Here is a 27994-nt window from a genome sequence, read left to right on the forward strand (position 1 = left end):
TCAAGTTTTCACAGCCGGCAGTTTAATGACAGCGTCCCCAGTGGCTGGATGAATGAATGACTTGGTGAAATGACAGCAGTTACTTTTTCTTGCAGATTTTTTTTCCCCTTATTTTTCCTTAAAATTTACGATGACAAAATTAAAACATTTATGGGGTTCCATGTTTTTTTACATGTTTTTTCTCTTTTCTCCAACTTTCTGGCGGCCGTCCCACTTTGAAAAACGTTGCTCTACAGAATCTCTGAGACCAGAACCAGATTAAACGGGCCTCTGGTGGGTTCTGACCTCTGCAGGTTTAAATGGTATTTATTGGCGTAAAAAAAGGGGAGAATTTTTAGCTTGTTTTGGTTAAAAAAAAATAAATCCATCCATCCATTTTCTGGTCACCCTTGTCTCTAATGGGGTCAGGAGGGTTGCTGGTTCCTCTACTTTCTGGGCGAGAGGCGGGGTTCACCCTGGACAGGTGGCCAGTCTGTCGCAGTGGTAAAAAAATTTTAAAAATAAAGAATGTTTTCTCCTCCATGTGGGACGTTTTGTTGCTTGATCCAAAGTTTTCAGCCTGGGTTTCTCTGCAGCTCGTTCTAGAAACTCAAAGCTGTTTTCCTGCCTTTAAGATGCTGGAAGAAATAAACATTTAAACACAAGCTGCTGCCTGAGGTTGCCATGGCAATCACCAATAACCTGACATCAGACGGCTGCAGGTTGGCCTCGTATCCGTGGCCAGGTTAACGAGTCCCTGACCTTCATCCTCCTCCTCCTCCTCCCAGCAGGCGCTGTGTTCCTGTTGTTGATGCTGCAGCAGCGACACGATGTTCTGCCGCTCAAATTGAAGCTGATTGCAGTTTAGTATTCAGTCAGTCAGGAGACGCTGCTTTATGAAACACAAACTGAGCATTTCAGGTTCTGCATAACTCAGATATAAATATTTACATTCAGACCCGCTGCCGGTTCTGCTGTTTTTACTACAACGGTTCTGTTAAAACAGGAAATGTTTGTTTCACATCACACATATGCAAACACACCCAGTAATGTCACACTAAATGTTTCCCAGCAGCTGAACTTTGACCTCCGTCTGACTGGTATTTCACCTTTGACTCTAAGAACTCATTTGAAATATTAGAATTTAGATTTATTTCATAAAGGGGACAGTGCATATTAATCAACATGAATAAATCACGTAAATATGAATTAACACACATGAGCTATAATTTATGACAGATTTCAATGTATAGCTAAAAGAGAAATAATTCACAGTAAATATTTACAATAAAGATAAAAACAAGTCACAGCCGTAACAAAAAAACCCATGAAAACATTAATTTAAAACTGATCAAAGAATGAGAACAAGCCTGATTATCTAGTAAAAAGTGATTTCCTGAGCGAGTTCAGCAACGTGATATTTCATAGTTTTACAACTGGAAAACCATCACACAGAATAAAATGCACGTTTTAATAGAATAATTGAATTTCAATTCAGTTAAAAATGTTGCAGTGTGTTTTATCTTCGCTGTCTGTGGAATAAAAACTCTTCTTCTCTTGAGGCTACAACTAGCTGAAGAAGGTCTGAGCTAAATTAGCTTCATTCTGCAGGATTAAAACCGACACACGAACAGAATTTATGAATTAACTTCTTGTTTCTGAATATTCAGCTTGCTGGTTTCTGCTCCTTCCTGCACACCTGGTCCTCATTTCCTCATCATCATCTCAGCTGCACACAGTTAGTCAGAGGCTCCGTAGGTTATAAATACTTCCCAGGATCTTCTGGGATGTTAAACATCAAACATGAACAAACCAGCAGCTCCTTGTGAAGGTTTGGTTTTAGTTCAGGAACTGGATAAAAAGTCATCAGTTAAACACACTAGCATTGATCAAACCATTTATCAACCAAATAAGCAACATTTTCAATTCGAAACTTCTTTTAGTGCCAATTCATTGAATAAACAGCCACAGATACTTATAGTTTTTAATCTGTTCAGGTTCTTCAACCATCAGATTTGGAGCAAAGTGTTTCAGGACGTCCTGATCATTCATGGAGCTTCCAAATCCAACTCTTGAATCACACTTTTGTTTTTTAGTGTTGACGGCAGGAGTTAAGGCTGCAAACAAAACTTACATAATTGTCAAATGTTGCCGTTGTTTTATTGATCATTTCATATCATAATTTCTGGCTGATCCTTCAAACAAACGAATATATTAATTTTTACATTTATAAAATTGCTTATTAGCACCTAATTCCTGACGGGGAGCTTTTTTACTCCTAGATAAAATAGAAGACATATGTCTCTGTAATTTTCAGCTGAGTCTCCTCTTCCTGTCTAATAAAACTCTTGAATTGTCTCAGCTCTTGTTCCCTCCCTCTGTGTTTGTTGTGATCTGCTGACATGAACTCCCATCCGCTCTGCTTTGTCGGCTGTTTGATGGTTTTGAATCTTCTGTGTAAATACCAAAGTGAACTAATAGCTGCAGTGTTTGTTTGTGTCGTGATGAGCTTTGAGTCCACAAACAGACGTCTGCCTCTCGGCTGCTGTTCAGACGGAGTTTATAAATAAAGGTTGAACTGAATCTGGATTAGGCAGATGATGGGAGCTCCACCGCGACATGAACTCACTTTAATATGCTACAAAAATACATGAAGTGTTTTCCTCCCAGCTGCAGGAATGCCATTAAACAGGAATGTGGCACAAAATCATGTTGGAGAGACCAGGAGCTAAAAATAACTGACCTTTGACCTTCCAAATATTTTCACTGACTGACGGAGTAGAAGAGGCAATACTTTCTGAACTTTAACTTTTATTTAATTATAACATACTGGGAAAAAAACAGAAAATGATACAAAACAAAGATTTTCCCCATATAGAATAACATTCGCCCAGCGGCGCTGCGCTGCCTTACCAGAGGAACCAAACTGAGAAATATTTGAGATGAAGGGCCGGCCTTCAACATGGCCGAAGAGGCTCCACCTTTAAATCTATGACAACCTCAGGTCTTCTGGGAAGATTTTCCTAGAGAATTAGGATTGCTCATGGGAATTATTGACCACTTGTGAGGTCAGACACTGATGTTGGACGAGGAGGTCTGATCACTAATTCAACCCAAGAGTTTTCTATCAGGTTGGAGTCAGGCTCTCATTCATCTGTTTATGAATTTTCTTCATACACATTATGATGTCACCAGGTGACTCTGAACACACCCAAATTGATTCAAGGGTGCCAATACTTTCTCCAGCTGAGCAGAAGCTAAACACAAGTTATTAAAGAGGAACGACCTCGAATCAGCACACAGAGAACTAGAGATCAGGATGAACTGTGGGTTTGAACATTCAGAGTCACAAAAAGGCGGTTACAAAGTCAGCCTTCCATCAGCTGAAGAACGTTTCTGATACTTTAAAGATCTGCTGCTGTATCAACCTTCATCTGAAGAACGAAACATGGAGAAACAGCATTCAGCTTCTACGCACCACAATCTGGAACTTCCAGAAAACTAATAAACTGCAGAAACACTGAGTTTTTTTAAATCTAGAGTGAAAACCCAGTTAGTTGGAGCAGCTATTCATTCATAACGACTGGAACATTGATCAATATATTTCAGTATTGATGATTTTGATAAATTGTAAAGCTTATCATTTCATTCATTAAGATAACTAAAGTTAATTTTAGTTTTATCTTCTGACCAGCGACACAGAGCAGTGGTTCTGGTAGAGACGGTTCAAAGATACCAAAACAAACTAAAGTTCTTCTTTATTTGGACTTTCATTGTGAAAGTCCAGCAACAGCAGGCCTGTTTTCTGATTGGCTGCAGTCGGCTCATTAAGCATTTGGTTTCTGTCATATTCATTCCCAGCCATCTGTTACTAATGATGTTTTACACTCACACACTGATCAGTCACTAAAATTATATTAAACACATTTCACCAATAATCAGGTGTAACAAAGTGATTAACGGAGGCTAAAAACATTCTTTACCTACAAAAATAACAAATCGTGCAAATAAGCAGATAAAACAAATAATTATTGATAATAATAATAATAATAAAAACACCAAATAAAAATGAAGATACATTGATCAGTTACTTTGGAAATGGTGAAGATTGGTTAAAAGACAATGGAGAGATTTGGACATTTTAAACAGAGAAGGATTAAATAAGTAAGTAAAACATTAAAGTTTGGACCAGATGATAAAAGAAACCAACACAAAGTGAAAGCTGGAAGGGAGTGGATGGCGACCTGAGCTGGATCAGGATCGATGTAGCTTCAGTTGAGCCACCAAACCAACAGGGTTTCAGTTCGATATTAAATTATTTAATCCTCCTGGTAAATCAGAAGCCGAGCAGAGCCTGCACTTCTCACCATGATGTCATGAAGTTTCCACTTCAGACTGAGTGCACCTCTCATCATGCTTTAAATACTGAATGAGTTTATTTCTATTCTGTCAAGTCAACCTAACATATGACTTAACTGATTTAAACCAGTAAAACTATAACACATTAATGTTGGACCTGTCTGGTCATGTGACCCACCGATGGAACGGATGGACGATGGTTTGGTTTAATGTTGGGCCTGACAGTGAAATTTACTCCATGTTTCTTTTATCAGGGAGAGTAGTCCACAGCGCTATGCCATGTTTCCACATCATAAAACATGGAGGCCTTGTTTTATGATGTTTCACTCTGAATGTTGGACAGTTTGAGTTAAACTTCCAGGCCGTTTTGTAACAACAGTCTGGCTCTATAAATACCCGGCTGGATGGAAAAGGGAAGTGAGGAAGTTTAGTCATCTGTCTCGTCTCTCTGTCCGTCTCTCTGTCCGTCTGCAGGACACACAGCAACATGCTGCTGCTCTCCTCCGTCTGGCTCCTTTCAGGTGAGAGACCATCGGGGACAGAGGTCATTAAATGGCTCTTTGATTAAATCAGGATTTAACAGAAAAGAGCCATTCGAATAGTTCACAAGGTTGATTTTTTTTTTATTGTCATACCAACAATTTATTTATAGATTCTTATTTCCTGAAACTCCCAGATTTGGTAGAGTTTCAAACTGCACAGTTTCTGTACAAAGTTAGAAACAAATTATTACCAGGAAATATTAAAAAAAATATATTTACTGATAGAGTGGGGGGACACGACTACAGAGAAAACCTGAACTTCAGAACTGTGAATGTTTGAACAACAATGAAGAGAATGTGCATTTCTGTCATTGGAGAGAAGATCTGGAATAAACTCACTAAAGAGCTGAAGCAAAGTCCAAGCATGAGGCATTTTAAGAAAAGACTCAAAATGGTTACTATTCAAAAGTATAAGGATGAATTTGGCTGGGAATTACAGCACTGTGGATGACTTGGGCAACTGGTCCAGGTGTGTGTAAATAGATATATATTATTTATGTATATATGTAGGGAGATGCGTATGTATATATGTATGTATTACTTCCATCTGGTTCAGGAAATATTATTGTAGTTATTATTATTATTATTGGGGTTTTTTTAGTTTGGAAAAAACAGGAGTACATTTACGCCAAAAAACTTTGAACTTCATCTGTGAAGTTTTCTAGAAAAAACAAGGAAATTTGAGTTTAGAAGGTCAACATTTTACCAAAAAAGCCCAGAAATGTTCAAATTAACCTCAGAATTTTTCTAGAAAAATAAAAATTTCTGAATGTTAAGATAAAAATCTACAAAATTTGAGATAAATTTTCTTTTAGAAAAATCCTAAATTTTGGTTTATTTTGTAATGAGAAAAAAGTAGGTGTACATTTTTCAGCTATTGTTCCACCATGTTTAATTTATGAATTTCTGTTTCAAACTATTTAGTTTGTAAACTAAATATTTAGTTTACAAACTAACTACGAGGCGTTTCCTAACTACACGGATCAACTCATTCAGTTCTGGATTGGATAATCACTTCAGGAACCCAAATATGAGTCTTCAGAACAACAGAAAATGGGAAAATTACTGAAGCATCCCTCCGTTTCTGTATCAGTGGCGCTACGTATGTCAGCTGTTGCCACGGAGACAGTGGTGGGTGTGGCCGGCCAGGTGGTGAAGCTCCCATGTCGGTTGGAGGAGGCAGGGAAGAGCGAAGTGGAGGTGTGCTGGGGCAGGGGGAAGCCGTCGCTGTTTACCTGCCACAACACCTTGATCAACGGCGCCGGGGGTCAGGTGACCTACCGACAGTCAGACAGGTACGCCACTGATGGTCACACAGGTGCGGGAAAATTCTGATCCGCCTGAACATCTCAAACTTGTTAAGGAGAGAAAAATGTTTATTTGATTGTTCATCATGCTAGCCAGTGAGGCGGTGTCCATCTGTCCTCTGTAGGTTCTCGGTGTCCATCTGTCCTCTGTAGGTTCTCGGTGTCCCTCTGTCCTCTGTAGGTTCTCGGTGTCCCTCTGTCCTCTGTAGGTTCTCTGTGTCCGTCTGTCCTCTGTAGGTTCTCTGTGTCCCTCTGTCCTCTGTAGGTTCTCTGTGTCCGTCTGTCCTCTGTAGGTTCTCTGTGTCCGTCTGTCCTCTGTAGGTTCTCGGTGTCCGTCTGTCCTCTGTAGGTTCTCGGTGTCCCTCTGTCCTCTGTAGGTTCTCTGTGTCCCTCTGTCCTCTGTAGGTTCTCGGTGTCCCTCTGTCCTCTGTAGGTTCTCGGTGTCCCTCTGTCCTCTGTAGGTTCTCGGTGTCCCTCTGTCCTGTGTAGGTTCTCGGTGTCCCTCTGTAGGATCTCGGTGTCCCTCTGTCCTCTGTAGGTTCTCGGTGTCCTCCTCCACCTCCGCTCTGTCCATCTCTGGGTCTCGCCTGTCAGACGCTGGTTTCTATCACTGCAGAGTTCAGCTGCCCGGACCCTTCAACGACCAAACGTCCACCGTCCACCTCATCATCATCCGCCGTACGCTCGCTCCTCTGATTCTGATGACGTAGGCTGTCACGTCTCCAGCTGCTGGCCTGAATCGTTTTGTCTTCTCCCGTCTTGCAGCTCGATCTGTGATCTCCAAACCTCTGGGCCGCGAAGATGTGGAGAAGTTCAACACACCAAACCCCATAACGAGTAGGTGCAATCTGATCTGAGAGCAGGCGGTATTATGCTAACTCAACTAGTCTTAGTTTTTACATTTTTTAATGCTATACCCTCATCAAAAACAAACTGACACTTTCAAGCGTGATTTCTAAACTATTCTGGATTTATTGACAGGTTTCAACACAAATCAAAGAGGAAGTGATGTCACAGGGGGTGCAGGAACAGAGCCAATGGTAGCTCAGGTTCAGGTGGGCTTACACCATCAATTCAACATCAACTTGAATCATCTTCTGCACCAAGAACAAACTCAAATCATTGTTGATCAATTCATTAGTTTTAATAAATTAGTAAACAGCTTTTCTTGTCTAAATTGTTTTTCATTTGTTTTAGTTTTGTTTTTGTACAAAATAATTTTCATACTTCCTATTTTTTTAAATGTTTGTACTGATCCACTGCCTGTTTCTTCCTCCGGTCAGTCTCCTGTCCAGGAGGAGCCGGTGGACTCTCTGCAGACCTTCATTGGAAGCACTCTGAGACTGGCCTTCATCATCTTCATCCCTGCTGTGCTGTCTGCTGCTGGTTACAGTCTGTGCAAAATAACAAACTGAATCAAAAATATTTAGCAACATTTTTAAAAATGGTTTAAAGTCGAACTCTTAAAACTCATCTGTTGGCTGCAGGAGTTTGGAGATCTAACCGGGAAGCAGAGACTGAAAGGAGACTGGACCAATCAGAGGAGGAGGAGAGCAGCTCCGTGTGAAGATGAACAATCACCAGATCACTGTGACCCCTGACCTTTAAGCAGCTTCTCCAATGGTCCTCTTTCAGGACTTAAAACGTCAGAGTGCCATAAAACCAAAAGTCTTCATTTATTGTTTTCTCTGCCAGAACTGAAGCATGAAGCCTTCATCTTAAGAACAGAAAGATGTTAAAGATTGCCTTTTTTTTCTTACCCGCATTGTGTTTATTTTATTCTATACAGATGAGATTTTGATCAACTGTTCTTGAGGCCAATTTTCTCCAGTAACTGCTGATGTATTTCTGTCTTCATTCTAAATTCTTACAGCAACTCAAGAAATTCAGCCTTCTACAGAAGCTGCTAATCATGTTTTCTATCTCTATTATTCAGTCTGTCATGCATTCATCAATCACTGTGTGGACAGAGTACTGGTCAGCACCATGCAGTTTCTTTCCCCACTACTCAGTTGTTCTTAAAACAAAAGTTTTATCCTTTAATCAAACTTATTTTTCTTTTTTGCTTAAACAATGATGGAAAATAGTACATGTACATATTATTCTTTTATCCTTATTTTATTTCTTCTAAAGCTTATACATTTAAATACTTTGTCTGCATACTGTGAGTGTTTGAGACCAAAGTCTGTTTCCTCATTTTCGCACTAAATCTTGGCCAGTAAAGTTGTTCTAAGTAGAAATAAATGTGGCAAATGACAAAGCGTGCTTTCTATCATTCAATGTTGTTAATATTCTAACTGAGGTTTGACCATTATGAGTGATTTAGATGTGGAGGTGGACCTGGGGTTCCCACCTTTCAGAAATTAAAATATGGGACGCCCAGCATGGTGCGTCACCCTGCTGTCATGGGACGGGACGTTTGCTGCAGTGATGGACATTATTGTATGGCAGTGTTTTTGTTTTTAAAAAGTGATCCATGGAGCAAACGTTCATTCATAGAGCTGTTAGAATACCCCAAAATTTAACTCCAATCAGGGTAGCATACCTTAAACACGTTTAATTAAACAAGTACTTGGTCAACTACTCAAGTACTGAGTAACTGATCACAACACCTGATTTAATATTTAAAATGTATCCTCAGACAGCCAAAAGTATAAAAGTTATGTGAACATTCTGGTATTTTACAGAGTATTACCAAAATATTTATACAAATGAGGAGTTAGGTTTGGAGTCTGGTTCTAGACCAAATTTACCACAAACCCAGGGTAGTCAAAACTTAAAAAAGAATTAAACAAACAAAAGAGAGCAATATTTCATCATTTGATGTATTAAGTGAGCCATGGAGCCACTTTTGTCTCCGGAGACCCAGGTTGCAGATCCCTGCAGATGGAAAGCGTGATCCTATACAGCAGCTGCACTGTAAATTTTAATTCATTGTTAAAGTAAAATTGTGAAGGTTAAAAAAATTCACCACTGAGTATTAACATAAGACATTTATTTAGTATAACTTCTTTGGCACCCCGTTGGCCCCCGTCTAGATCCGCCCCTGGGCTGCAGGTCTTTGTCTGGTGCATAAATGACCCCTGAACAATGAATTCATAAAATATATAAACATTTCAAAATAAGACACACATAAATCTCTAACAAACCTTTTAAAGTAGGAACTATTTATGTATTTACTGTTAATCTATTTGTATGACTTCTTCCTTAAATGACCATTTGTATTATTTTGGCTGATATTATTATACATTAAATAAGCAATTACTCATAACAATATCGTCGACTAAAAGCACAATAAGAAACTTAATCATAGCTGAATGTTCTGTACTATGTCAGCCTCAGGAGATGATTGATGATGAAGAGACGGTGCTGTCTGGTTCCTTAGGTTCTGCAGTTCCTCTAATGATCCATTCTGTCTGATATCATACAGCAGCACAACGCGCCATGATGAACACTTTTTTTTATTTTCTGTCCTTTCACCAACATTATTCAACCTGGGATTTGTGTCTTCCCTATCACGTATGTATCTTTACGAGAGGTTTTACTTCTAAGAACGGTGGAGAACGAGGACGTTGTGGACGTTTTAAAAAGACGCGTGTTGATAGCAGCTCACCGCAGCTGCGCAGTGTCCGTCTCTAGGCAACCGTGACAACAGCGTCGGTCCGTAGCGTTCCGGGGTCCTTTAGCTCCCGCCATGACAATTTAGTTTGTTTTTTTTTATTTGTTTTTTTAATTTTTTTTATTTTTTATTGCAAACAAACAACATATATGAACAACATAGAACGTTAATAATTACACAAATACAACATCAGAGGGCTTTACAGAACATAGAACAATTATTTCACAATGTCAAAATTAAATCGGTGCTCGAGGGTTGTAGTTCTTTAAGGGCAGTTATGATTTGAATGGCTTTAACATTTGAGCTGATTTTTAAAGATTCTTTAAAGATATTAATAGAAGATAATAAGATCTGGAAATTAGGCTTTTGTTGTAAACATTTGGAGGTATGAATATGATATTTACCATAAATAATAAAAAAGTTAACAAGATATAAAAATTCTTTTTTGACAAGTTCACATTTCTCTATCCCAAACAAAATATCCTTATCTGTTAAAGTAATATTGAGCTTTTTTGATGAAAAAAAATTGACATATCTCTCCAGAATATTTTGGTGTAATTACAGTCCCAAAAAAGATGAACAAGCTTTTCTTCATTATTTTTACAAAAAGTACACATAGGGTCCAAATTCCATTTATATCTTTGAATCAAAAAGGCTTTAACGGGATAAACATTATGAATAATTTTATAAGAAATTTCTCTAACTTTATTGTTTATTAAGTATTTTTTTGGGAGTAACCAAGTCCACTTCCAATTTATACTTTCAAAAATGCTGGACCAATAAGATATACAAGCCGGTGAAAAAACAACATCTCGCAATAGAATATTTCTTAACATTTTGTTGGTTGTTTTCTTACTTAAAAAAGGGCAATCATAATCAATATAAATGGAGTTTGGATCAAAATTTGGCATTAAGTGGATTTGACCTGAAGGTATAGATGATAAAAGCTTTAATGACCCACTGGGGATTGCGTCAAACACAATAGCATATTCTTTAGGGGTGTGTTAGGATGGCCCTTAGCGGCTGGTTTACAGAGGAGTCTTGAGGCAGAGAAATAGTGCAGACCAACCAGGTGTTTATTTTCCAACATTTAACATGGAGACAATCCTGCTTACAATGGCCATGGGTCTTAGCAGCAGCCACACCAACTAACCTGCAATGTGGCCAACATACAGGTTTTTATAGTCCCTAGCTGCTCCCATTAACAACCCCACCAAGAAACAGGGTAGGACAAAATACCTATATACAGACAATCTTAACAAAACAACTAAATCTTCAACATAATCATAACACTCTTCATTTTTAAGCTGCCCTTTCATTTCTAAAATACCTTTCTATAAATATAAATCCAATCATTACACTTCTAAAATACATAGTTTCATCGCTCCCCCTCTTCCATCTGCATTTGGTCTCTTCCGGAACCTTTATAAGGTGTTCAGGCCCCCGGGGAATCTTTTAGCCTGAACACCCTGCAGAGGAAGAGACAGAGGTAAGCCATTTCTACAAACATTTCAGTTTATTTCAGACAGTTACAAAACCCATCCATTTGTTTGTTTTATTTTAACAGGACACCATCAGTTCCAGCTGAGGTGCCACTCGACAAAACACAAACAATAAAATACTTCAATTTGTATTTGTCTCCTCATTCAACCCCTTTTAGGTGTTTTTATATAAGTAATGAAAACCTTCATTACAGGGTGACAGGAAATTGGAAAAGTAACATAAAATCAGAATAGGATAATAAATGACCATTTGGATTTAATAACTGGCTTACAAGTAATATTCCCCTATCAAACCATTTTCTATAAAAAATTGTCTTATTTTTGTATTTAATGTCTTCATTATTCCAAATATAGTATTTATGGGGAGAAAAATTGTGTTTGTACAAAAGTGACCAGCTTAACAGCATTTGTTTATGAAACGTAGATAGTTTTAGGGGTATTTTGGGTATACTATAATTGCATCTAAGTAGAAAGGGTAATCCTCCAATTTTGTCAAAGTTGTAAATGGGAATAGCATTCCATATAGAGTTTGGGTTTTTTAGAAGATTTTTTAAGTATTTAATTTTGAATGAATTGTTTAAAGATGTAAAGTCAAGAGCTTCAATTCCACCTTTTTCAACTTTATTCATTAGAATATTTTTCTTGATGAGATGGCATTTCTTTTTCCATAAAAAGTTAAAGTTTATTTTATTAATATTATTACTGATTTGTTTGGGAACATCAAGAGCAAGGGCCGGATAAACGAGTCTAGATATGCCTTCAGCTTTGATTAATAATGAACGTCCTAAAAGAGAGAGATCTCTCTGGAGCCACAAATTAAATCTTTGTTCAACTATTTTAATTATAGAGTTAAAATTGTCTATTGATCTTATATTTTGATCTTTAATTATTGTGATTCCAAGATATTTAACTTTGTCTTTTATTGGAATATTGAGGTATGTCCCTTTTAAATTAGATTTAATGGAAAACAGTTCACATTTGTTTAGATTTAAAGTCAAACCAGATGCTTTGGAGAAGGTGTTGATGATTTCAATAGAGTTTTTTATTTCATATTTATTTTTTAAAAAAAGTGCAGTGTCATCAGCAAGCTGGGAAATTATGATATTTCTATTTGCAACATTAATCCCTGTAATTTTTTCCTTGATTTTAACTGAAAGAATTTGCATGGCCAGAATGAATAGATATGGGGAGACTGGACACCCTTGTCTCAGACCTCTTCTCAAATAAAATCTTTTAGAGCAACCATGTGACAATTTTACAGATGCATTACAATTCCTATATAACATTTGACAACTTTTAATTAAGACTTGTCCGTATCCAAATACTTCTAGTGCTTTAAATAAAAATGTATGTTCCACTGTGTAAAAAAATCTAGAAATAATATAAGACCACCCCCCTCTATTAACTCTGAGTAATCTAGCAAATCCAAAATAAGTCTAATATTATTAGTTATGAAGCCTAGGCGAAAATTCAAGCTGGGAGACAAAACACAGCTGTCCCACATCAGACACTCAACACGCCCCCGCTGCAGCCAATCGGGACAGGTGCGCCGCACCGCTTCAGCCAATCGTCGTTCACGGATCCCTTCAAAGGACAAGCTTCCCCGGATCTTCTCGCTCGTCAGCCGTGCTTCGATTCTACGTATGCGCTTTCCAACCTCTCCCACATTCAGTCAGCTAGTCAGCTGCCTCCCGTCCGCCAGCAATACCGGTCCTTCAGTCCCTAATTCAGCTCGCAGAAGCACCTTCCGATCATCTTCGCCCTCTTTCAGAACCAGATACAGGGAGTGTCCCTCACCTGCCGGCTGCGCTCCTGTCGACTCCCAGTCATTCCTCACCGATCTAACCACCCCATCAAGCCTGCATTCGGCCTCCATTGATGTCTTTCCCTCATTGATGACGCAGGCGTCCTCTGCCATCCGCCTGGCTCCCCGCTCCGGCTCACCATCGTCAGCTGCTACGCCTCACTGGTGCTGTCAACCTGCAGCCAAGCGCTGGTTGTCTCCACGATCCGCCGTGGCTCCATTGACGCACGTCGGCTCTTCCTCCTCGTCCCATCATGGACTCTATCCGTTGCCCCATGTTCTCTACCAGTCCACCTCCAGGAGAAAACCGAAATCAGACCGCTACGCTCACCTCCGCGTATCTCAGCTCGCAGCTGACTCTTCAGCCCCATCAACCGGGAACTTCGTTTACGCCCATCGGGCGTCGTCTAGGTAAGACGTACCCACTCCTGATTCGTTCATTTGATATGCATCATGTCACCGTCAGCGCACCAGTACCTTTAATTCAGTTTATCTCGCCTCCTATTGCTGGTCAGTCGGCATCTTCAGGGTCTCGAGTAGCTCAATTAGTTAGAAGAGCCGGGGTTCCCACGGCCCGCCATTTAATGGCGGACGCTCTTTGTCAACCTCATTCCGTTATTTCCCCGCTCAGGCCGCCGTAGCCCTCTCTTTCCTCTGTTGCTTAGCTCGCTCCAAATTCTGTCAGAAGTCCCAGTTTGTATCTCAGCACATTCTGCCCTCCAGCCCAGCTGCGCTGGTCTCCTAATCACAGCACCATATTCTTTAAGCTCTTTTCACTAATAGAGAGGAGTCTTTTAAAGCTACACACGAAACGCACCTGAAAACAAACGAGTTTGGTGCAATCTTTTATTTACAAATTCCTCTTTTATTGGAGGGAGAGAGAAAGAAAAAAAAACAAAACAAAAAAAAACACGTTGGACCTGCCGCTCTCGTCTAGTTTCACACTCCTTTTATCAGGGTCAAAGGAGACGTGCTTGCCCGTCTTTCATCCACGTAGTTCCAGTCGCCTGTGTAACTGGGTTTATATTGTTAGTTATATATTTCCACAAAATGTTTTCTTTAATTTATTTGTCCTCTTATATTTGTCTATCCTTGTGTTCCTCTGTGTCTGCTATTAGGGGTTTGGCCCTCCAGCTCCGCCCTTCTTTCTTCTTCTTTTGTTCAGGGTCCTCCAGGACCATTATATATACTCAGTTATTAATTTCCTCTTCCCTTTTGCTACTTGTTCCACTGGGGAGAGGCAAGTTTTATAATCCGTTGTATTCCTTTCATTTACATTGTTCGAATGTTTATTTTTCCGCCTGTATTAATGATGGCTATTTTCAGTTTAGTTGCTATTACACCTTTATAACATCTGATGCATGTTAATACTGTTATTTTGTACAGATCGGGCTGGCGAACTAGAGCACATGCTATGTGCTAATGCTAATGTCTCCCGATTGACAGGTATGTTAGCGCGCCCTTTTGTTACTTGTTCCACTGGGGAGAGATTGGGCTGGCGAACTAGAGCACATGCTATGTGCTAATGCTAATGTCTCCCGATTGACAGGATAAATAAACGGAGACCGCCTCCAAACCCTGATTCGGAGTTTTGTGGTTTGTCTGATTACCACACACAACGCAGAAGTGCACCGGTCACACCTGCGTCAACCTCAACCCTCTAACAGTCAGTTTTCACCTGCACAGCAATCCGAACTTCACGAGCGTCCTCTTTCAAGTCATTCACACGTGGCAATACCACCCGCACCGACGGCTTCCTTTCCTCCTCATTCAATGGTTCCGACTCCTTTCAAGGAGGCACTCACGCAGCGAATAAGCAGGCATGCGCTCTAAGAGGTCCGTGCCATCTGCACAGTCGCCAGTCCAACAAACGCGTCAGGATACGACTAGCCAGCGTTTTGATAAATGCACGATCTCTCATGTTTGTCACAATTGCTACGTAATCTCTGCTGGAGCTATTCGCAGTGAACCACAAAGCGCACTCGCATAAACAAGCAGCGTCCTTGATAGCCTGACGGCTTATCACCAAGTCTAACCGTTGTGGGGAGGCCAAGTTAATGTAGAAAATATTCAGTTACTGTAAAAAACTTATTCGTTTAATTAGTAATTTAATAAGAGAATTTGTTGAGGTTTAGGAAGTATTATTATATTGCATGTAGCTAAATTCATAGTGTTTTAAGTGTTTTATTTTAAGTTTGTATGCCTTATAACTTCATTGGCCACTTTGCAATTTATGCAAAAGAGGCGAGGAGCCTGGTGTTAACGGAAGGGAAGAGAGGGAAAAAGGCGAGGTCGCTGCAGTGAGAATTGTCAGAGCCACACAGTTTCAACCGTAGTTTGTATTATGGAGGTTATTTAAGATTTGACTGCTCATGTAAAGGATAACACAAGAAACTGTGGAATAAATCTTTTTGTTTTACATCTTTACATCGGAGCGCTGTGGAAGTTTTTGTTTTTCCTCCTCAAACACACAAGTGAAATCAGCGAAATTAACCTTGTGGCAACACACGTCGCCTGCGATAAAGCTTACAAAGATCTAACTTCCCTGGCATGTGGCCGTTTACCTAAAACCGTTATCGTTTGTCCCTCCCCGTCGGTTGCAAACGTAACCCAGGCTTTCCCTCTTCAAACCTGCAGCTGGTGGAGACACCCTATGGGTTCTGCGTTGCGTCATGTTGTATGTGTGAAGGTAGGATGTGTTCCTTACAGAAGAGTAATCAGGCGCAGGGCTGTTCGTTGTGGGGAGACAACGCAGCTTACGGCCATCAAGTCTCACAGACTGCAGGTCCCTGTCCACGCGGCTCGCGCCTAACAAGTCTCACAGACTGCAGGCCCCCGCAGCGCAGCTCGAGCTAACAAGTCTATCAGACCGCAGGCCCCCGCAAAGCGGCTCGCGCCCAACAAGTCTCGCAGACTGCACACCCCACCACGCGGCTCGCATTCAGCCAACGTCATTCTCTCGACCGACTCGCTTCAGGTCTTCACGGACGCCGCCCCATCCTCTGGTTTTGGGGGCTTTAAAAGCTAAATGGTTGCTGGAAAGTTGCCTTCCTATTTTCCTCAGTCCGAATCCTCTACATTTTATGAAATATTTCCCTTTGCCGTAGCTTGCCGCCTCTGGGGCCATCCTTGGAGCAGAATGCGTTTATTAGCGCGCTGCGATAATATTACCATGGTCCAAGCATTAATAAAGGCCGCCCATCCGTTAGCTCCATTATGCTTTTCATTCGCCGCTGCACATGGCAAGCTGTCAACAACATTTCATCATCTCAGCTCAGCACGTTTCCGGTTATTACAATGCTATCGCGACTCTCCGTCCCGTTCTAAGTTTCAGGTTTCGCTGTCCATGCCTTGCTGCCGATGCTCAACCCGAGCTAACGCAAGCCTTCGAAGATCTGACGCTTTTTAAATGGCTCTCTCCACTCCCTCTCGCGTCATCACGCCACTACATAAAGTCGGGCTCCGCCCCATCTACCCTCTTCACATACTCTCGCCCGGCAAACCTTCACCAAGTTCTGCTCTGCTATCAATTCTCCCCTTTACCCTGGTAGTATATCCACAGTTCTCGCTTTCATCACCTACTGTTTCGACCACCGTCGATTCGTACTGTCCTACATCCGCAGTCCGTTCACGGGCATCAGTTTTTACGTGAAGCTACAGAAACCTAGTTAATCACCTAGCCTCTTCTCGAACTCTGCTGCGAAGCTCCTTCTCAAAGGGATTGCTAAGCACAGCCCCTCTATTCCCGATAGCAGAGACTGATCACACTCCTACTACCTAGGAGTCTCATCACTGCGCTCCGTCCAGAGCTTTCTCCTCCTACACCTAAGCGCTCCTCCATGCGCTTTCCTGCTAGCCTTCCATGGATTTCTTGGGCTGAGTGAGTTCACGTCTGCATCGAAAGTATTCAGTTTGTCATGAGATTTATCTATATCTGATCTAAAATTCTTCGCGGACCACTACAATCCTTCACATCAAACACACCAAAACGAAAGGTTTGTGTACTATCGCTATCGCACGCATGATCGGTCCGTTCTGTCCTTTTTGCTCAAATTCACATGTAAAGACATCAACTCTGCCACGAATCCAAATCTCTGTTTCTCACACCTGAATGCTTCGCCGTGACTGCTAACTGGTTCACTCACCACCTCAGACTGACGTTAGCAGCTTGCGGTCTTCCACCTAGTCACTTTTCAGGCCATTCTTTAGAATAGGCGCCGCTACATCTACTGCCGTTCAAGGCGTCCCTGTAGCTTCTCTCCTTCAGCTCGGACGCTTGGCGTCCTCAGCCTTCTCATCTTACATCAGACCCGATCTCTCAATCCTACTCAAAGCTCAACGTTCCATAACTGCAGGTGAGCATCTCGTCATATCTGGTGGTGGAGCGTTCTGCCATTTCTAACATCTCATTCTGCTAGGAGATCCGGCCGGACCATCGGTCCTCAGCCCTCGGCTCGACAGCAGCCATTCCATCCTCCACAGGTCACCAAGCGGTTCGTGCCTAACAAGTCTATCAGACTGCAGGCCCCCGCCAACGCGGTTCGCGCCTAACAAGTCTATCAGACTGCAGGCCCCCGCCAACGCGGCTCACGCCTAACAAGTCTTGCAGACTGCAGGCCCCCGCCAACATAGCTGTGCCTAACAAGTCTTGCAGACTGCAGGCCAGCTAGGCCTCAACCCGGCACCCTCTTTTGGGGGGAAGACTACCCCGAGCTAAACCTGGACCGATCACCTGCCTGGTGATCCTCAGCTCACAAGTCTTCCGCCGGGTTCGAGCGCCAAAAATTTCGGATCATTAAATCCTCTAACTGCTTCTCTTTCTCTGTGTGAGTCTATCCAGATTGAAATGAAGCCTAGGCGAAAATTCAAGCTGGGAGACAAAACACAGCCGTCCCACATCAGACACTCAACACGCCCCCGCTGCAGCCAATCGGGACAGGTGCGCCGCACCGCTTCAGCCAATTGTCGTTCACGGATCCCTTCAAAGGACAAGCTTCCCCGGATCTTCTCGCTCGTCAGCCGTGCTTCGACCCACCTCCTCCCCATCTCCACCATCATCCCAGGGACATCTTCCTAGCTCCCTCTCTGCTCCTTCGTTCAAGGCTCCGTTCCACCACCAGTATTCGGACCGGGGGGAAGACTACCCTGAGCTAAACCTGGACCGATCACCTGCCTGGTGATCCTCAGCTCACAAGTCTTCCGCCGGGTTCGAGCGCCAAAAATTTCGGATCATTAAATCCTCTAACTGCTTCTCTTTCTCTGTGTGAGTCTATCCAGATTGAAATATGTCTACCTGGTATGAATCCAGACTGAGTTTCATCAACCACTTCTTCAAGAGTATTCTTAATTTTTGTAGCAATACAACCTGCAATAATTTTATAGTCATTTTGTAGTAATGTAATTGGTCGCCAGTTATCCAGAAGTAGCTTGTCTTTTTTTGGTTTTGGAATCAGTGTAATCAGACCTTGGGTCATTGTTGGTGGAAGTGATCCAGAATCCAAACTTTCAAGATAAACTTGATGTAAAAATGACAATAGTTGATCTGAAAATTTTTTATAAAATTCTGCATTGAGGCCATCAGTCCCTGGTGATTTATTTAGTTTTAGTTTATTGATGGATTTTTGGATGTCATCAAGTGAAATCAAGGAATCACATTCTTCTTTATTATTTATACTAATTTGTTGCATTTTATTCAAAGAGTTAAAAAATTGTGTAACAGTTTCATCAGAACATCTTGACTGATAAAGTTCTTGGAAAAAAGTTTCACAGTAAGTAGAAATTTGAACAGGGTCTTCACAGATATTATTATTGATTTGAAGTTTCATAATACTGTTAAATATTTGGTGTCTTTTTTCTAGACTAAAAAAATAAGAAGAATTTTTTTCTCCTTCTTCTAACCATTTCTGTCTCAATCTGATGTAAGCTCCTTTAGCTTTGGAAACGTAAATATCGTCCAGGTTCAGTTGTAAATGGTTTAATCGAATCTTTTGTTCTTCAGATATATTTTCTGGCAGAACATTGTTCAATAAGATAATTTCTTTTATTACTTCTGATTCTACTTTCCTTTTTCTTTTAGCAATCTCAGCTCCAGTTTTCATAAACATTTTTCGAAGTTCATATTTTAGAAGTTTCTAATTTTTACTAAATTCCTTCTGACTGCAAGCTGTATTCCAATACTTTATAATCTAACAGTGTAGAATTGAGTTTCCAGTAAGCTGTAATTTTATTTTTCCCGTACTGGTTTAAATTAGTTTTTTCCATTAAAATAAGCTTATGGTCTGATAAAGGAGCTGGAAGAATCTCCGACTTAATTTCATCACCTATTAAATCAGACACCAGCCAGAAGTCAATTCTTGATTTAAAGGAGCCTGTTTTGTTTTTCCATGTAAATTCAATTTTGGAGCAATTTTTTTGTCTCCATACATCAATCAGGCCAAAGGTTGACATAAAGTTTTCTAGAACTGTGTTTGTATTTGTATTAGCTTTTGGAGGAAATCTATCCAATGCATCATTTAGAGTCAAATTGAAGTCCCCACCAATAATAATATTCATATTATGATATTTTCCATAAAAGTAATTAACCCCGTTACTTAATCTATCATAAAGTTGCATATTTTCTGCTTTGGTATTGTATCCATATACAGAACCCAACAAAAGAATTTCTTCATTTATTGATATAACTAATAAAGCAAAATGTCCATATGCATCTAAGAGTGAACATAATACATCTCCACTGAAGTTGTGTTTTAATATTGCTACTCCTGCTGATTGAGTAGTGCCATGTGCCAGCCATAGTTCGTCCCCCCATTGACTTTTCCAGAATTTGGTATCATTTGCAGTTGAATGAGTTTCTTGGATAAAACAGAAATCTGCTTTAAAATTTTTAATATACAAAAAAGTTGCCTTTCTTTTAATGTTGTTCCTTAACCCTCGAGCATTGAGTGAAATAACTTTAAAAAAAGAAATGCTACTAAGTGTTGTAGCTTCTAACCCTGAAAATTGAGTTGCAAAACAATCTAACAAGCTCTCCCAATAGAAAAATTATAGAATAAACGGAGCTCTTTCAATATTTAAATGTCATTACTTAACTTTTAGTTCTGATTCTCAAGATGTCTTCTAGTCACTAGCAGGTTCAAGTTCTTTTCTCTTTCCTCCTTTGTCAATAACAAAAGCTCTGGGACCGATGTAAAAGGCTGTTTTCCCTTCTTCACGTGCTTTTTTCACCAGTGGCCACAGCATGTTTCTTCTCTGACGGTCCTCTGGGGAGAAGTCCTCCTTGAAGCGCAGGTTGCTTGATTTCAGAAAAGATGACTGTTTGGCCGCCTTCCATACTGTATCCCTGTAGTGTCTCATGGAGAACTGGATAATCACTTCTCGAGGACGACCAGTGCCTGTAACGCGACCCAGCCGGTGTACGCTGTCGATGACGTCTGGTAGTTTCTCTTTGCATCCAGGCGCTGTCTTCTGGCAAATGGAAATAACCTTGCTACGAACATCTTCTCCTTCTTCTTCGTTTATTCCCGAAAGCCGCAAGTCCCATCTTCTTTTATAACGTGAAAGTTCGAGCAGCTTATTTTCCATTTGCAGCACCTTTTTTTCTGATTTCTCAACTCTCTTGACGGTTTCGGTCATCTTTTCTTGTATTTCCTTCATTTCAGCATGGATATAATCCACCGAATCTTTGAGATCATTTATGCTTGCTTGAAGACTGTCCGCTCTCTCGTTTATCGTCAACTTTAAAGTTGTTATAATATTTTCAGCGAAGTCATGGTCTTCCGTCGATTTATGACTTTTAGCCGACATTTTAGTTGGTGTATTTTCTGTGCTAACGGATTTGCGCTTACCACTTGCAGCCATTCTTGAAATTATTAGGACGTCTTTTTCAATCAGCTTTAAGCACAATATTTGACGAATGTCTCAGAATAAACGCTTCCCTGCGTTAAAACAGCAATAATAGCTCCTTATCCAGACAATCACGGGAGAGCTTGCAAAGAACGACCACTCACGCCGCCATCTTGTTCGGCTCCCCGACAATTTAGTTGACCGTATTATTTCCTGTGTTTTATTTTTGTCATTATTTATGTGTGCGATAGGCATGTCTATCGGACATTTATATAAATACGGAACAAATAGGGTCCCATATCGGTTCAATACGGGACACAACATTTAACAGCCAAATATGGGACGATTTCGTATTTTACAGGACGGATGGCAACCCTAGGTGGACTAGATAGCAGCTTAGCCCCACGGTGGTTACATACTCTTCATAGCCCTTTAGCCAAGACTCCTTTGGCTAATAACTGAGATGGTTAAGACCACAAGAACAAAAACAAAATGTAACAGGATTTAAATATCTGAAGAATGTATTTCTTCTATGTTTCTATTATTAGAAACCTAAAAATAAAGTTATTAGCTAAAACGAATAGTAGTAAGCTAATAGTTGGTCACGTGATCCAACCATTCCCATGTGGACCGTCGCCATCTTTATGGCATTGGAGCACATGCTGGAGACAGACTGAGGGGTTTCTGGTTGGGAAAAATGTTGTTCATGTGGAGAAAGTAAGTTTTAAGTAAGTAAGTTTAACATACATTTCCCTGAAACTAACTGCTGTGATGCAGTCTGTCAGCGCCATTCCATTAGTTTAGGGTGACCAGATTCGGGTTTCTGAAAAGTAGGACACTTTATTTTTTGTTGGCGGGGGGGAATTGTGTCTCATTACTGACCTTATACTGCTTAACAGTATGGAAAGCAAAGCTGCCTTCTGCTGCAGTGACGGCTGCACTGTCGGACTTTGTCACAAAGAAATTTGTGACTTTAGCCGAAGAGTTTTCGCCTCTGGCTGCTTTCACGTGCTTTGCTGAATTCACGTGCACTTGCAGGTCGTTGGCACCTTTATTTGCCACAGACACATTAGTGCCTGCCTTACACGTCAAACACTCCGCCTCATAGGGATCACGACCTTGACGAAAGCACGGGAATCTTTTCTTTAATTCCTCCGTAAACGTACACTTTCGTTTAGGCATTTTTGCCGTAGAATCGGCGGACACACATGTTCTATCGCCTGTCACACTTAAGATTTAACTAGTCTAGCGGCCGGTGTACAAGTCAACTCTGCTATCTTTACTTTTCCCGCATACACTCACACACATAATGCAACGTGATTGGATTTGGGGAGAAGGGCGAAACTAATTTGCCATACAAAGAAACCTGGAATGGAGTGGCAATGTAATCACAATGCACTGTAAGCTATGTAATGTGTTTTGAGGCAGTTGACCAAAATCCCGGATGATTTTGAAATTCCCCCCGGACATTTTTTTAGGTCTGAAAAGTAGGACATGTCCGGGAAAAAGAGGACGTCTGGTCGCCCTACATTAGTTATAAAGCAGTTTTAATCTTGATTTGTTTTAGACTAAACTTGGTGTAACTATAAAAACGACCAATTTCGGACTGTTTTCGGTTATGTAAAGTGTATTGCAGTTAGTTTTCTACTTCTATACAAAACAGTGTTAATTTTATTTTTCTTTACACACAATGGACCTTACCAAGCTCTGCTCACAACCGACCCACGTGACCACAAGTCTCAAACAAAGCCTCGTAGCACATTGTTTCCATGTAAACGTGACTCCATTAGTGCATCATTTTTACTGGATCTTCACACTATATCAGCTACTACAATGGACAGAGGAACTAACAAGTTTATGTCATCATCTGGGAGGAGGTTACTGGTTTCTCAGTCACAAGCTGGTTGCAAACCTGAGGACAGCAGGTGTCAATCAGTTATGGAAGATCTGAAATTTGGTTTGATGACCTCAATATGAGAAGCTATAGACTGATAGGAGGAACCAAAGAGCTCTGTTAAGGTAAAGGCAAATCTTCTCAAGCTGGGATATAATTAACTTAATTTTACATAATTATCACGGTAAAAGCCATTTGTTTGTTAAAATTTTATGAAATATATTTGTTCTATTTGATGTTTGTTGTGAATGACGTATAGTCATAAATGAACGAGGTATTTAGTCCAACGTTTAGAAACTACAGCGGCTGTAATGAGCCACAGCAAAGGTAAACAAAGGTAAAATAATCCGAACAAGTGATCAACTCAAAACCACTCCTACCTTTTTACTCTCCCTCTTTGTAGTTTAAGCACACCTGTTACCGTGGCAACCGCCTGCTCCCCGCAAGACGAGCAAAGATTACGTTAAAAACATAACATTCAGTCCGTTACGATATCAAGTTTTAATTTATTAATCAGCGCTTCCCTGAACACAGCGATGGTTGATTTACTAGCTGTACTTCGTGCTAGAGTGGCTAACATGAGTAACAGTTTAGTCCAAAGCCTTTTCTGCTAAAATAAAATCTTTAATGTATGTCAGATACAGTACACATTGCATATTGATCTGTGTAGCTAACAGGCTGTAGAAGTTGTATCAGTACTGCCATAATGGTGTACTTCGCTAACTGGGAAGCGTGTGTTTGTGAGATGGCCACGCACATTGTAGCCGCAATAACTACGTAGAATAGCATCAGCCAACGGAAAGCGGCCCCTGTGGTAAGGTCCATATGGTCTCTTCATACCTTACAGCAGTGGTCCCCAACAGGACCGGTCAAGACTTGGCAATTTTGCTGCGGCCCGAGGGGACGGGGTGGGGTGGGGAGAGGTGGGTCAGATAATGCTTCTGCATGTTGGCGTTCCAACTAAAGCCTTTTTTTTGTTTTACTTTTATCAGCTCGTGTCATCGTGCCATGTGAACCAGACCTAAAACTCACAAGCTCCACACCTCTCATCTCGTCTCGACCACTGCTAACACTCTCTGACTCTGATCGCTATGGTAACATTTACATATCCCTTCAAAATAAAATACAGATGTGCTGCAAAAGTGAACATTTTACTTTTGTGAAAATTTTAACTCTCAATAAAGACTAATGTGAGCCCTGAGCTTGTTTCTCTGCAACCAGATGGTCCATCTGGGAGTGATGAGAGACATTGACACCCAAAGTGTTGCTTATGCTCAGGATGTTTGGTCTCTACGTGGCGAAGCAGTTTGAAGCTTCAGTGCCTCATTAACGAGCCGGTCACCACATCATGCAGGGCTTGGAATGTGGGAATAACCTACCGGGATAAATCCATTCTTCTTTGTGGTTCTCAGCGAAGCAGTGATGGTCTTCTGATCATAGAGTCCAATCTCTCCGTCCAGCACATTTTTGACTGAGGACAGGAAAGACAAGTGAGCGTGCTCATACTTCAAATGAAGGGCCTCGTTCAGCTGATTGGCCATATCATTTGGAGATCTCCCTGAGCGCCGCAGCTCGTCCATCACGGTCCTACATAAGCCTTTTTTGTGTGTCAGATAGGAAGGAAAGATGTTCTTGAGTCGACCTGGCAGCATGTTAATCCATTGAGGCTTATCTGCAAACCAGTACTTTTTACAGCCTCTGCAGCTGAGCCATGAGGCCAGGATGTAATACTGGCAGGTTGAACTAATGACAACACGGGGCTGGCCAACTCCTGATGACACAACATGGGGTTTTGTACAGCTGTAAAGACATGGAAGTGAGTAATTATTTCGCACTCTTTCCATTATGGCATGCTCAGGTTTCCAGATAAAAAACGGATGGAGATGAAAATACTTAGGTGATGGGATGTTTTGGATAGAGTCAATAAGCTCAGGCTGAGGATGGTAACGCCACAAAGAAATCATGTTCATCAGATGTCTCACTGGACGAGATCCAGGCCACAGACCCAAGGATTCCATCTCTGTTTTCATCCAAATCCTTTGCTGGTGAGAGCAGTTCCATCGCTTCACATCCTGGTCGTAGCTGGGGAGTGGTGGAGCCGTTGGCTGGTCACCAAACGCAGCTGTAGGATCTCCTGCTGAGGCTGCAGGAAATGGTGAAGGTGGAGCAGGTGTGGTGGAGTGTGCCACATCTGGCTGACCAGAAGCTGCTGGTGATGCAGAGGAACTTGAGGATGCTGCAGGGGTTCCTGGGAGGTAAATTGTACAATGTAGGTAAGCATAATTAAACAAAAATGTATCAATGATGATGATCTGTTTTATTCTTGAAACAATATACAGGCTCTGGTCTTAAGGGTGGTGTGGTTTTGCTTAATGGAATTTTGAGAGCAAGCAACCTTGGAGATACTGGTACAGGACGCTTCGAAGAAACTGGGGGAAAAAAACTGAAACTTAGTATTCTGTAAACACATCAAATGCACCCAGATGTGCATTTATCCACCTGATGTAGGAGCGACAGGTGCTGCAATCACCAGCCTGGTCTGGTTTTGAGACTGCTGCCGCTGCTTTGAAGTTTCCTGAAGCAGAAAAATATATTTTTACCACAATTACCCACATATGTCTTCTTGAAAAAATACATATAAAGATAATGGATGTCATCAAATAACATGTGGGTGTGATATGATAAATGATTTATAATTCTTTAGCCTATTTAATTATGTGGTGGGTCATCATCTCAGTTTGAATGAACGATGCATTTTTAAAAATCACACAATCACATTTATTTTTCTTTCACTCAAAAATCAATTTCATATTACACCTTCAGCGTGTAATAGAACACAAACATGCAAATCTTAAATTCTTACCCTCAACGACGCAAAATAAAAGCCTTCAGAGAACACAATGAACACATACATTAGATCAAGCCTGAACGTGGCCAACCAAGAAACGAGAACGACGGACAATAAAAAGATCAATTCATGTCAGAATAATCTTCATGGTTGGAAGGAAGGAAACCTTTGGCCATAGAGACTCCATCTGAAGCTGAAAGCACAGCCAAGACCATAACATTAACAAAGCAGTCATGACTTCAATGCCATTATTTTTGCTGTAACAGAAAAATTTAAATATTGTAAAACTGAGCCCTTTGTGATACTAACATATAATTGAGTTTAGATAAAAATGTACAAGGTCTGTGTTGTTGAAATAAAGCAATTGATTAATTAGAAGATTTTTATCAAAATCATTTAAACATTTGAATTGTAATTTGATGGTTTTGTCCAGTTTTTGATAATTGGCTTCAGAAAATAAACATTTAAATTAAAATCTGAGTAATTTCTCATCTCTTTCAAATGCCAAGTCAAATTGATGTTTTTCATCATTGAACGGTCCTGTTATCTGCACTCTGCAGCCGTATCTTCCAGCATCTTCGTCTGTGAAGTTGAGGATGGTCAGAGAAACGTCTCCTTGATCCAGTCGTCCCAGTAGCTGATACCTGCTGGAAGCTCTGGTCTCAACTTTATATCCTTTTGTAGAGAGGAGCTGATTGTTGCAGCCATATGCTGGTGTGCTGTAGTGTTGTTTACACTACTCGGGTTCAGAATGAAAATGGTGATCGCAGAATGTGCACCAATTAGATGCCCAGATGACCCCGAGCCAATAATGAAGCCAGGTGATGGTTTGACTCTTTAATCAGCCGGTTAAAACTGGTTTACAGGCCGGATGTGTGGATTGAAGGAAGGCGTATGCATAAGTGTGTGTGTGTGTGTGGTTCTACAAAGAAAAGAATAAATACAAATTACAATCCACCATGAATACAGATGCTCATTTACAAACATATTATAATCATATTATATGTCTGTTTCATTAATATTAAAGTTAAGTAAAGCAAAGGAAAGCAACTAAACAGAATATGGTTTACCATTTAAGAATATAAATTAGCTTAGCCTAGCCTTCGCTTGTTCTAAAGAAAATCTTACAACTGAAAATGTTCGAAGTACTAAAACACACATATAATGCTACTAAAACATAAATACACTGCAACCTACCATTCATATGGACGCACACTCGAACAAAATCCCAAAACCACCTTCAAACACCACGTCTACTGGCCTGCACGGCTTCTCAAACAATGTTTTGGTATGAAAAAGAAATACTACTCACAAACGGCCGCGCCACCTAGTGGCGAAGCTCGGAACTACAACATGGCCTTCAGAACAGCTGGTATTTCTCCTTTTCCCCAGCAAACTTCTACTGCTCCATGGTATTTTATATCATATTTACAGGGCAGAGTCACATTCTGACCCGTCTGACCAACAACTCTCATGCCGTCACATCCTGACACTGAAAACAGAATATTAACAAGTTAAACGTCTCCATCTCTGGCTCATTTCACAGACAGAAACCAGTTTATTGTAATTAGGTGGTTTAATATAATTTTATGTTCATCATTGACTTCAATGACTCTTAAAGTCTGAAACTAAAACCAACTGAAACTACAACATGTCAGTGATCAGCAGAGCTTCGTCTCTGCAGCTGATTTGATCTGAGAAAGTTTCTAACAAGAACCAGAACCTTCAGAGACAAGATGGAAGTTCTTCAATTAAAAACACTGAACATCCTGCATGTAGAAACACACAGAACTGTAACAACACAAACTAGATCAGAACAGGATGATTACCTGTGAGCAGCACCATCAGCAGCAGCACAACCTTCATGATGAACAAGCAGCACGTTTTGACTACCAGCTGCTGAAACTCTGCTGTCACCACAGCTGCTTCACACGGGGCGGCAACAAGAACTAAACCTCAGAGTGGTCTGAGAGGAAGTAGAGAGAGCTGAGGGACAGAAAACAAGCCTTCACAGCTTCCTGGAACTGGAGACACCAGTTTATTAGTTAAATAAATTAACTAATAGACTAAAAAGTGATAAAATACACAGGTTTCTTTAGCTATAGCTTGATAGATTTTTAAAAACTTTTAACATCTTACCTGTTTACAATTGGATTTTAATATAAGCTAAAGTTGCTAACTTGTTCCAAATCTTAGGTAGTTTAAAATTAAATTAAATTTAAAAAACTATATATATAACTAACATTCTGCTGAAAATGATCATTTGCGTTATTTGGAGAAGGATGGATACCTCAGATG

At 40.7% G+C, this 27994-nt stretch overlaps 2 protein-coding genes across 4 annotated transcripts; one reads left to right on the top strand and one right to left on the bottom strand.

Annotated features, from left to right (window-relative positions):
* The first annotated feature begins 4771 nt into the window (after positions 1 to 4771).
* Positions 4772 to 8447, top strand: LOC122845422 (hepatitis A virus cellular receptor 1 homolog). Of its 3 annotated transcripts, none has more exons than XM_044141713.1 (7): positions 4772 to 4859; positions 5974 to 6175; positions 6726 to 6865; positions 6953 to 7024; positions 7169 to 7242; positions 7471 to 7579; positions 7675 to 8447. In XM_044141713.1, exons 1-7 carry the CDS (start codon positions 4826 to 4828, stop codon positions 7752 to 7754), a joined length of 711 nt encoding a protein of 236 aa, XP_043997648.1. In that variant the 5' UTR covers positions 4772 to 4825; the 3' UTR covers positions 7755 to 8447. The 3 variants fall into 3 exon arrangements, with proteins under 3 accessions (XP_043997648.1, XP_043997649.1, XP_043997650.1); XM_044141714.1 differs by having other exon boundaries at positions 7471 to 7573; XM_044141715.1 differs by having other exon boundaries at positions 6804 to 6865.
* A 17524-nt stretch (positions 8448 to 25971) lies between these two features.
* LOC122845283 (hepatitis A virus cellular receptor 1 homolog) lies at positions 25972 to 27661 on the bottom strand. The gene is made up of 3 exons (XM_044141491.1): positions 27526 to 27661; positions 27064 to 27188; positions 25972 to 26432 (listed from the first exon to the last, which is right to left on the bottom strand). The coding sequence occupies exons 1-3, from the start codon at positions 27560 to 27562 to the stop codon at positions 26166 to 26168; spliced, it is 429 nt and encodes a 142-aa protein (XP_043997426.1). The 5' UTR covers positions 27563 to 27661; the 3' UTR covers positions 25972 to 26165.
* Positions 27662 to 27994: the final 333 nt, after the last annotated feature.

The sequence above is a fragment of the Gambusia affinis genome, linkage group LG15, assembly GCF_019740435.1.
Source record: "Gambusia affinis linkage group LG15, SWU_Gaff_1.0, whole genome shotgun sequence".
Lineage (NCBI taxonomy): Eukaryota > Metazoa > Chordata > Actinopteri > Cyprinodontiformes > Poeciliidae > Gambusia > Gambusia affinis.